Source organism: Jaculus jaculus, chromosome 18 (genome assembly GCF_020740685.1).
Source record: "Jaculus jaculus isolate mJacJac1 chromosome 18, mJacJac1.mat.Y.cur, whole genome shotgun sequence".
Lineage (NCBI taxonomy): Eukaryota > Metazoa > Chordata > Mammalia > Rodentia > Dipodidae > Jaculus > Jaculus jaculus.
In genome coordinates, this window is record NC_059119.1 from 53,283,336 (window position 1) to 53,295,017 (window position 11,682).

General features: G+C 46.9%; 1 protein-coding gene across 1 annotated transcript in view; it reads right to left on the bottom strand.

The window, feature by feature from the left end:
* The window catches only part of Tmem178a (transmembrane protein 178A), a 66,267-nt gene extending 54,865 nt beyond the window's left edge, over positions 1 to 11,402 (bottom strand). The window contains exon 1 of the mRNA XM_004660112.3: positions 10,985 to 11,402. Coding sequence (XP_004660169.1) covers positions 10,985 to 11,396 — 412 coding nt within the window. The 5' untranslated portion in view covers positions 11,397 to 11,402. The remainder of the gene's footprint in view (positions 1 to 10,984) is intronic.
* Positions 11,403 to 11,682: the final 280 nt, after the last annotated feature.

Below are 11,682 nucleotides of genomic sequence, written 5' to 3' on the forward strand. Positions count from 1 at the left end.
AAACAGTAACATTCATTGACTGTGGAGTGAAGGAAATGTTCACATCTCCCACGCCAAATAAAAATATATTATCATGTAGACAAATGAGGTCCTGACCAAATAAAGCCTCCCACACTGACTGCTCGCCCCTTGCTCTATGATTGATGAGGACAGAGCCTGTCTGAGAGTCAGCCTCATCTCGGGCGGATGCAAGCGTCACTACTGATTCATGACCTGAGGTAAAGAAACAGACCTTCTGGAATCATCTCCACGTACACAGTTTCCCACTTCCAGCCATTTGAAGATTGTTTTCTACCTGCATGGCATCAGCTGACTTGGAGAAAGCAAAAGGAAACACAGATTCTTTCCACTCAAAGGGGAAACGATGACTGATTTTTTTCGATGATGAGCAAAATATTCAAAAGTTTGAGCCCCCCCGTGGTGGGTGGGGAGGACATCCAGCGAGTTCTAGAAAATAATTTGGCGTCTCCATGGGAATTCAAGCAAATGGAAAGCAAAGTATGATTTCCATTGTTCCCTTTTGTCGCTTGCTAATGCGTTCCCTGATGGGTGTCCTCATGACATGGTTGTTTGGTCTGCAGTCACCCTATCTGGCTGAGTTACAGAAAAGATGGACCCTGCAGCAAACAACAGCTTCCGGCCTCACCAGCACCCAAGCCCTCTCTCCTGCTTGGAGAAGTTCAGTTACATCCTTTTAGTTAAAACTTGCAACAAAACAGATTAATTGGGCTGGAGTGATGGCTTAGTGGTTAACGCATTTGCCTACAAAGACAAAGGACCCAGGTTCGATTCCCCAGGACTCTCGTTAGCCAGATGGACAAGGGGGTGCACATGCCTGGAGTTCATTTGCAGCGGCTGGAGGTCCTGGAGCACCCATTCTCTCTCTCTCTCCCTCTTTCTCTGTCAAATAAATACAATTTTTTTTTTAAAGCAGATTAATCACCGCCATCCCTTCTAACCACAGGGAAACACTATGAGAGAGCAACAGCTACTAAGCTGTGATAAATTTTTCCAGGTTTGGAAGATAAAGTCCATTTTTCTGTTTAGGCTTTTTATTTTGACTTTAAAATATCTTTATAACCAGCTATGCACAGATTTAGACACTATCAATCCTTGATGTTTAAAAACAAGAATAATAATAACTGGAAGATAATATAAAAGCAACATCAGTCCCATGTAGTTAGAAATGATCTTATCTGCATTACCAAAACAATGAGCGAGCGTTTTTGCTTCACAGGAGACATACTGGCTACTCATATTATCTGCCAAGCTCTGGTTGGTTGGTTTTCAACTTTTTTTCTCTCATCCCGTCAGTTGCCATTGGAAGGGGATGTGATGTGGGGAGGATGATCAGACCCAATCTGATTACTTTTGTTCTCTGAACCAGCAAATTGTACAAGAAAACAGACCACCGATGCTCACACCAGTGAGATCCGTAGAAAGACAGTGGAACTGCCCCTGAGAGATAAGGTGGGCACACGGAAGGTGATTAGAGGGAAAGCAGGCACAGCCAAGCTCGGGGCATGGTTCAGTTGGCAGAGGCTTCAGTAGTAACGATCCGTGGTTACAATCTGATCGTGTGACGTATAGAGCTCAGCAGCTACACATGGCAATGAAAGAGTCCCTTCTTGGGTTATTGGTGGGAAAAGCCCAAACCGGCCCAAATCCCATCACCATGTCCCACTCCTCTGGATCTCTCACTCAGCAGTGATGCAGGGAACGTCTGTGACTCCAGATGATTCCCCAGCAAAAAACTTGTCTTGTACAGCAATCAAGAACACTTACAATTAGAAGCAGTCTTCCTGATGGAGTTTGAGGGCTCTTCTTGAGCTTTGAAGAAGAAAAATCAGAAGCTAAGGCGGAAAAAAAAAATCACCACGACTCAGGTATAATTGGATGTGAACTTTCCGTGACATAGCAAAAACTCTTCTGTTTTTCCCCCGGAGGCCACTGCTAAATGTTATCCACAGAACACGGGGAATGAAAATGTCAGCGATTCTGGACATTCTGATGGCAAACCACTTAAAGTGCCATCCGTTTTTGTGTTTATAAATTAACTTTAAAAAGATACTTCCTGTGTGCAAATGGCAAGAATGAAAAGCCAGTCGCTTCTTCTGATGACTTAGTGCCAAGAATTGAATTTTGGTTCCAGATAACCTTCGTGAGTGTCAGAAAGAGAATGTGTTGAAACAGAATATCACACTCGGGTATGCTCAGCCTCAACACTCTGTGGGACAAGACGAAAGTGCAAATCCAGTCATTAAGGGTTGTGTCGTAGGTAGCAGTTGTTTAGTCAAAAGGGCTCATTTAGTACCGCGCCTGATGTCGGAATTGATGTAGAAATAAAATGCATCGTCTTTTCTCCCCTGTGTAAGATAAATGCACGAGAGAACAGAGCTTGGGGAGTCCTGCCATAAATCTCAAGCACCAAAGAAATCCCCTTCCTTTGCCCAGAGGAGATAGGAAGCTCTGCTACAGCACTGAGAGAAACAGGCTTTAAAGTGGGGGGGGGGAGGGGAGCATGGGGGTGCGCTGCTGAGTCTGTCGAATGTTGGATATAAATAGTCCAACTTCCAGCTATACCTTTTTGTTCCCTACTCCCTCAAAATTTGCTTTGTAAAAAAAAAAACAGCGCTGGAGAGATGGCTTAGCGGTTAGGCGCTTGCCTGAGAAGCCTAAGGACCCCGGTTAAAGGCTCAATTTCCCGGGACCTACGTTAGCCAGATGCACAAGGGGGGGACGCACGTGTCTGGAGTCATTTGCGGTGGCTGGAGGCCCTGGCACGCCCATTCTTTCTCTCTCTCTCTTTCCCTCTCTCTGTCACTCTCCAATAAATAAATGAAAATAAACAAAAAAAAAAAAAAAGAAAGAAAAAACATGGGCTGGAGAGATGGCTTAGCGGTTAAGCGCTTGCCTGTGAAGCCTAAGGACCCCGGTTCGAGGCTCGGTTCCCCAGGTCCCACGTTAGCCAGATGCACAAGGGGGCGCACGCGTCTGGAGTTCGTTTGCAGAAGCTGGAAGCCCTGGCGCGCCCATTCTCTCTCTCTCCCTCTACCTGTCTTTCTCTCTGTGTCTGTTGCTCTCAAATAAATAAATAAGAAATTTTTTAAAAAAAGAAAAACAGGAAAAAAGAAAAAACAACCAACAAAAAAACCCCACAAAACACTGTGTATGAGTGTGTGTTGTATGTGTGTGTGTGTCCCAGTATAGGCCAGAGGACAGACAATCTTGGGTGACACTTCCAGGAGCACCTCTACCTCCTGTGAGACAGGGTCTCCCTTTGGCCTGCAGCCTCACCAATCTGCTAGACCGGCTGACCAACAAGCCTCAGGCCTCAGCCTATCTCCATGTCCCCAGCTCAGGGATGAAAGGTTCCTCACATCAGGACTAGCGCTGCACGTGAGTACCAGGAATCAAACTCAGATCCTTATGCTTACCAGGCAAGCACTTAAACAACTGAGCAACCTCGACAGCCCCAAAATGTGCTTTTCTCCATGTTATAGGATGCATATACTAATACTATCCATGCAAGTAATTTTTCCCTCTAATATTTATTCATTATTTGCCAGGAGAGATAGAGAGAGAGAGAGGCGTAGAATGGGCGTGCCAGGCCAAACAATCACATGATGCATGGGCCACTTTGTGCACCTAGCTTTACATGGGTACTGGGGAATCGAACCTAGGCCCTTCAGGCTTTACAAGCAAGCTTCTTTAACCATTGAGCCATCTCTCCAGCTCCATGCATGTAATTTTAAAATGAATATAAATTATATGTATGTGAGCATGAGATGAGTGCACACTCAAAAAATATTATAGACGGGCTGGAGAGATGGCTTAGCGGTTAAGCGCTTGCCTGTGAAGCTTAAGGACCCCAGTTCGAGGCTCAGTTCCCCAGGTCCCACGTTAGCCAGATGCACAAGGGGGCGCACGTGTCTGGAGTTCGTTTGCAGTGGCTGGAAGCCCTGGCGCGCCCATTCTCTCTCTCTCCCTCTATCTGTCTTTCTCTCTGTGTCTGTCGTTCTCAAATAAATAAATAATTAATTAATTAAAAAAAATTATAGACACCAATTGTCTTGAGAAGTAAAGGAAATCTTTGTTTTGTTTTGTTGTTTTTTGAGGTAGGGTCTCACTCTAGCCCAGGCTGACTTGGAATTCACTATGTAGTCTTAGGGTGGCCTCGAACTCATGGCGATCCCCCTACCTCTGCCTCCTGAGTGCTGGGATTAAAGGCGTGCGCCACCACGCCCCGCATAAAGGAAATATTACTCACTTCCCCCGGCACAGCCCAAACTGAGGACTCCCCTCACCAGTAGTGCCCCTGGCCCAGAGACAAGGTCTGAAACTGAAAACAATTGGTGGACATTTGGGTCAAGAAAGAAAAAGAATGCTGGCCTCTCAGCTTCCCTAGATAGATCTGCTCTTGGGAGATAATTATTCCCACACCAATGATACTTTGGTCTAGAAATGAGCTGAAGAGAATCATCAATCTATTTCTGTGTCAGGTAGAACTTGGTGGGTCCTGTACAGACTATTAATTTTGTGGAGAATAAGCAACAGGGGAAGCAGATAAATCATTAGCACAGTGCAGAGCAGACCCAATGAATTCCTACCAAAAGCTCTCACTCTCCTCTTCACACAGAGAGCAACATGACAAAGTATTTATGTCCCACTGTCTTTGACATCTCTGTTTATCTCATTAGAGGCAAACTGTTTCTAAAACCACAAGGACATAGTTCTATTTCAGATCTTAAGAATTCAATCCTTAATGATTTATACCAGTTAACACTGCATTATAGAATACTGCCACTTTTCTGAAATCCTATAATTTTTAATATCATGAAAACAAAGTACTACATTAATGTTCCTCTTATTTATTGCTGGCAGTACATAAATATTAGAGTTTGATTTCCATGTGTTAAATACATGTATCTGAAAAGAAATGTCTTTAGTGGCTAAAATTTTAATTTAAAAAGTTTCTAAGAGCTGGAGAGATGGATCAGCAGTTAAGGTACTTGCCTATAAAGCCTAAGGACCCTGGTTCAATTGCCTAGTACCCACATAAAGCCAGATGCATAATTCTTTTAAAAAGTTTTAAAATTAAAATGAGCAGAATGATTCGGATTCCCAATATCATTTCAATGATTCTGATTCCCATTCAAAACTGATTTCAGGGCTGGAGAGATTGCTCACCAATTAAGGTGCTTGCCTGCAAAGCCTAAGGAGGTTCAATTCCCCCATACCCACGTAAAGCCAGATGCACAAAATGGCACATGCATCCGGAGTTTGTTTGCAGTGGCTGGAAGGGAGTACCTATTGTCTCTCTCTCCTCTCTCTCTTTCTCACTATCTATCAAATAAATAAATTAACTATATATCTTTAAAAAAAATGATTTCTCCAAGTTTATACAGAATGTATTTACAGAGTCTCACCAACATAGTCAGTGCTTACAGTAACTAAAAGGAGCACCATGTAATGTCTCCAAGGGACTCTCCCTACATCTCCCCTCCTGTCTCATGGTCCACCCAGAGGACCTGCTGTTGCACTTGGTACACAGTGGTTGGCAGTCCCCAAAGAGCGAGACACACCATCGCAGGGCACTCATTTTCTTTCATTTCCTCCCCAGCGCCCTCAGCCTTCCCGAAGTGCTCTCCTTTCTAGCCAGGTAATCTTCCATAAGCCACTAGGAATGGTCACTCTGGAATCCATTAGAAAAACAAACTCCACTACTTGAAATGCACTTAAGAAAACAGAGACTGTGATCCATTTCATTCGCTCTAGGTGTATCTTCTACACTTGGACAGTATCTGGTACTCTGACACCGACGTGTTAAGTAAATAAAAGGCTGGTGACTAAATGAAGAACCTATCTTTTGCTTACCTTTCATTTTCTGGGACCCTCGTATAAACCATGCTGAACCCTGTGGCTTTTACACGTAAAGGCACCTTGCAAACCTGTTGCGTTCCCAGCCAGCATGATGGGGGGGGGGGGGCGGGGACTAAGCTTTAAGTCCAATCTCTTCAAATTGTCACTTAGTTCTCTCAACTAGGCCACACCTTCTGTGCTGGGGTGGAAGATGGCTACATTTGCATGTTCCTAGAGCTGGGCCTCTGACCAGGAAAGCAACCCTGTTAGCCCGGGCTGCAAGAAAGACATATGTGAAAGATCAACCTAAAAAGTCCTGACATGTAGCCAAAAGTCTTCTTAGTAATCACTTTGTATATAACAGGCCCTTGGTTGGCTTTTTTTTTTTTTAATTGAAATGGAAAGTAAATTACAGCATGAACCAAATTTCTCTAAAGCATTTGACAAGAGCTGGTTTGAATGAAAATGCCTGCCCTCCTTCTGAGTTCATGTACCCAGTCCTGTTCAACGCTCAGAGGTGAGGCTTTGAAAAGACCTGACCAATGGATTCATGCACTGATGGATTCATAATCTGATAGCACTATTTGGAGGTGGTGCAAACCAGGAGGCAGGACCTCGTTGGGAGAAGTAGGTCAGTGAGGGTGCGCTCGTGCATGGCCGTGCCTTGAAAACGGTATGTATCCCCCGCTTCCCCGTCATCTCTGATTCTCTGCTTTCTGGCCATCGTGATGTGAGTAGATTTCCTCCAATACTTCCTTCCACGATGATGTTTCTGTCTTGTAACAGACCTTAAGTGGAACTAGCTAACCACTGTAACCAATCAGCCAAGATGAATTTCCCTCCCTTGAGTTGTTTTTCTAGGCATTTTCTCAAGCTACCTAATATACCTAGGGAGCAAGACAGTACAGGACTTGATGTTGAAAGAAAACCAAAAAACTGCATTCAAACTGCTGGTGGTTAGACCTTAGTCGGCCTAAGAAAGCAACTGGGTTCCAGTTTCAGTCCCTAAACAGTCTGTCAGTCTGTTAGTAACTTTACTTCAGGCTGGGGACGTGCCTCAGATGGTTGATACCTAGCATTCCCAAAGCCCTGGGTGTCATCCCCTGCACTACGTAAACTGGATGTGGGGCACACACCTGTAATCCCCAACACTGAGGAGGAAGAAGCAGGAGGATCAGAAGTTCAAGGTCATCCTCAGCTGCACAGTAAATCTGAGGCCAGCCTAGAATCCATGAGACCCTGTCTAAAATAAACAAATGAACAGAACATTTTACTTCCATTCTTTTTTTTTTTTTTTGCTCCTAGGTAGAGTCTCACTCTAGTTCAGGTGGAATTCAGTATGTAGTCTCAGGGTGGCCTCAAACTCATGGCAATCCTCCTACCTCTGCCTCCCAAGTGCTGGGATTAAAGGCGTGCACCACCATGCCCTGTGAGATCACAGTTTAGAAGGGTCTAAATTGGCCCTCCAAATACCTTCAGCAAGAATGGAAGTAAAAGCGGGGGGCGTGGTGGCGCACACCTTTAATCCCAGCAATCGGGAGGCAAAGGTAGGAGGATCGCCATGAGTTCAAGACCATCCAGAGACTACATAGTTAATTCCAGGTCAGCCTGGGCTAGAGTGAGACCCTACCTCAAAGGGCAAGAGCAAGACCCTACCTCAAAAAACAAAACAACAATACATTGTGATCTAGATACACATGAATGGATATCATACAGAGAGCAAAAAATCAGAACTTGATGGCTTCTCAGAATGTCTGTGCCACTGATAAATGTTTTACTGGCACGTATGACTTCTCTTAAGTAGATTGAAGAGTTTATACAGGATGGAAAGATGGCTTAGTGGTAAAGACACTTGCCTGCAAAGCCAAAGGACCCAGGTTCAATTTCCCAGGACCCATGTGAGCCAGATGCACAAGATGGCACATGCATCTGGAGTTTATTTGCAGAGACAGAAGGCCCTGGTGCACCCATTCATTCTCTCTCTCTCTCTCTCTCTCTCTCTCTCTCTCTCTCTCTAATAAATAAATAAATGCATTTATACATATCATTTCTGAACTGATTTGTTATTGCCCATATTGTATACTTCTATCTCATACATCTATCAGAAATATTTGTCATGCTCCCAGGAATAGGAAATACAAATAATTGTGATTGTGAGAATGTCAAAAATGTTTTCCATGTTGCCTTCTCTGTAACTTTCACCTACTTCTTGGCTTGGCCTTCTGGGTCCAAAGGTTTGACCTGTTTTCCTCTCAAAAGCTCACTAACCATGCCAGAATATTCTTTGCCCTCCTTTTCTTTGACCCCTGTCCACCCTCCCTTCTGAGCAAACTTTAAAAAATATTTTTTATTTTTATTTATTTATTTAAGAGAGGGAAAGAGGCAGAGTGAGAGAGAAAGAGAGAGAATGGGTACACCAGGGCTTCCAGCCACTGTAAACAAATTCCAGACACATGCGCCACCTTATGCATCTGGTTTACGTGGATACTGGGGAACTGAACTGAGGTCCTTTGGCTTTACAGGCAAGCGCCTTAACTGCTAAGCCATCTCTCCAGCCCCTGAGCCAACTTTTAAAAAGAAGTAAAATTTCTAAGTTATTAAAGGACTTCATAAGGCAATTCAGAGAGGAAATTAAAACTAGAACTTGGGTCTCTAGTTACACAAATGTTTTAACTACATACAATGTCAATTTCTAGCTCAACATGGCTCATTTAGGAAAGCCATGCAACAGCCAAGGATGTCAGACGCCAAAGCAAAGGGAATTTTGTTTACTTTTCATGAGTGCCAAAATTATCTGCTAGAGGTAGGTAAATGTCAGTGACATTTTCCTCTCTGAGATTATTTACAAAATCAGAATTGCATGTGGTTTGTGCCATCCATTCATTTCCCAGATGACGCAGCGGAGGTTCGGGAGTCATACAGTCAGGTTCAGGTAGAGGAGTCACGAAACCCTGTAGAACGTCGTCGTGCAGGCGTTTTACAGCATTGCTTTTAAAACAATGATACATTTGAGACCCGGCAAGTTCTCTATGATAAATAAATAAATAAAATGGCCTTTCGAATACTGGTGACGATGAAAGCAGAGGCCAAGGCGTTTCAGACACTCGTGGGGAGAACCCTACAAGGTACCAATGGTCACTGTGGGATTCCGTGACTGCTGCCTTCCTACACCACCCCCGTGATCTCCACCAAGGATCCACTACACGTGACGGATAAGTCTGAGACTTTCTTTTTTTTTTTTTTTTCATGAGGGAGATTCACCCATGACCAGGACAATCTCTTTCACATAACTAGCATGCAAGTTCTGTCCAGATGTGCTACTGGGCTGGACAACCTTTGTCGGAACGGGTGGAAGAGAATTAGAAGTGAGGGGTCAGCTTCACTGATTTCCAGTAGAGTCCCTCCAGCTCCAAGATCATCTGATCGCACACCGTCCAGGAGCTGGGCACTCCAGCCAGCCAGAGTGTCCTGTAGCAGATCCCACGGGAACTCCGCTGCTGTGGGCTGGGCTCTTCCCCTGATGTTACAGGCATGACGCTCTACCCAAGTGGCACACAAGAGTGGAACATGCAACCCTGTCGTTTCCGAGGACAGACTACATACACACTGCTTGGCTTTCCAGATCGCCTTGCCTAAATGAGCATTCCATCACTGAGCCTCCATCGCCAGCTTTTACAGTTCGTTCATGCTCCGTGCCACTATCAGAATTAATTATGCAGTGCGTTCACGAGGAGGAATCAGATTTGGAGGCAAGTTAGGAGAGAAAAGAAAAGGGCGCATTTCCCCGAAGGAAGACTGCTGTGCCTGATCGCCCCCTCCCCCACCACACACACACACACACACACACACACACACACACACACACACACACACACACTGCTGGAGTCCTTCCACATACACAGATTTGGGTAGCAGTCCCCAGCTGGGCTAGCCACGGGAAGGAGGAAGTTGACATGTTTGAGAAATGAAGGCTATGCCAGCTAACAAGAGGGGGAAGGCCAACACCATTAACTCCCTACTTTCTTTGTAATTCCATCTCAAGCTGTAATCCAACATGCATCTGTTCGTTTGCTACTCAATATTTAAAATACACTCTCTTTGGACTTCATTTTGGAATACTGGCCAAAGGGAAGGAGGTTTATTTTTCTTTTAGGGGGGAAAAAATTCTATTAAGACAAGTTGGAGGAAGCCCTATAAATAAGACTGTCAAGTTGAATACTTTTACATGAATGAGATTACAAAAAAAAAAAAATACAAAGAAAGAAAGAAAATCGATTCAAAGTAGCTGATTCCACGTATGGGCGCCAGGTGTTTGATTTCACAAGAGTAAAGAGACGCTTTACCAACTCGGTGCCAAACGTCAAGACAATACACACGCAGCCTTACAAAGAGCCACACTCACAAGAGCATGACACGCGGAGACTCCATGCCCAGGTATAGACAGCTCTACTTTCCAAGACTTGACCACCTTCTCTCTTCAGCCTAGAACCTTCCCCGTCAACACACACACCAGGAGGAGGGTGGGGTGGGGTCATCAGAAAGGCCGAAGCTCCAGAACACGGGTGTCTCATTAACCTGCCTTGCAGGCTGGGGTGCCCCCCACGACCACCACCAACAACCGCAGCAGCACGGCTCCATGAGATGCCAGCCAACACCATCAGCGCAAACCAAGAGCAAGCCCTGTCTGACCCCATCTCCTGAGGTTTGCATACACTTCCCTTTCAAAGGAGATTTTTCTCAAAGGAAAAAAAAAAAAAACCCCACAAACTTGAGGGAAGGAGCCCAGGTGAGGAGGACCGGGGTCTTAGTGACCGGTCCTCTCGCGGGGGTTGGCAGCGTCAAGGAAAACCACCCATGCCTTCCAAGTCACAGGGTCAGGTGCCCACACGCAAGAGAGGAGAAGAGGCGGAAAGGACAGGGAGTCCCCACGTAAGCAAGATAAGAGGAAGGAGGAGGAGAGACGAGCTGGGAGGACCCGGTGAGGAGGAAGGCGGGGATGGAAGCGGGCAGCGGGCAGGCGACCTGGGGATACCCCCGTCCACCCCCCCCGCACCCGCCCGCCCATGCCCGGGCATCCCGCCCTCCTCCACGCGCGCGCGCGCAGGGCGCACCTGCCTCTCACCTTTCAGGATGAGGGTGTCTATGTCCCGGTCGATGCCCAGGAAGTAACACTTCCTCCAGAGGCCCGAGTAGGTGGCGAAGAGCGGCCGTCCACACTCGGCGTCCAGTCCACCTCCGAGCCCCAGGAGCGAGCGCCAGGACTCGGGGTCCGTGCGTCCCCCGGGGCCGCCGGGGAGCAGCAGCCGGCGCCCCAGGGGAGGGGAATCGCGCAGCGGCAGGTGCGACAGGGGCATCAGGCGGTTCTTCTGATCCGGGGGCTCGGCGGCTCCAGCCCGGCTGCGCTCGCAGCTCTCCTTGTGGCGCCGGGGGTCGGTCTCGTACCAGTGGTCAGTGAAGATGGCCGTGACCAGCAGCCCCAGGGAGCAGAGGCTCAGGCCGAGGCTGAGCGCCGTGATGAGCGCCCGCCGCTCCATGGCCGCTGCTGCGCGCCCCGCCGTGGGCTCCGCCGCCGCCGCCAGACACAATGCACTTGGCCTCGGCGCTGCGCCGTGCGCCCTCCCTCCCTCCCTCTCTCTTCCCTCTCTCTCTCTCCCTCCCTCCCTCCCTCCCTTCCTCCCTCTCTGTCTCTCTCTCTCTCTCTCTCTCTCTCTCTCTCTCTCTCTCTCTCTCTCTCTCTCTCTCTCTCTCTCTCTCTCTCTCCCAGCCGCCACCTGCTCCCCGCTGCCTCCCACGGGGAGGTGGGGAGGTGGGGTGGCCAGG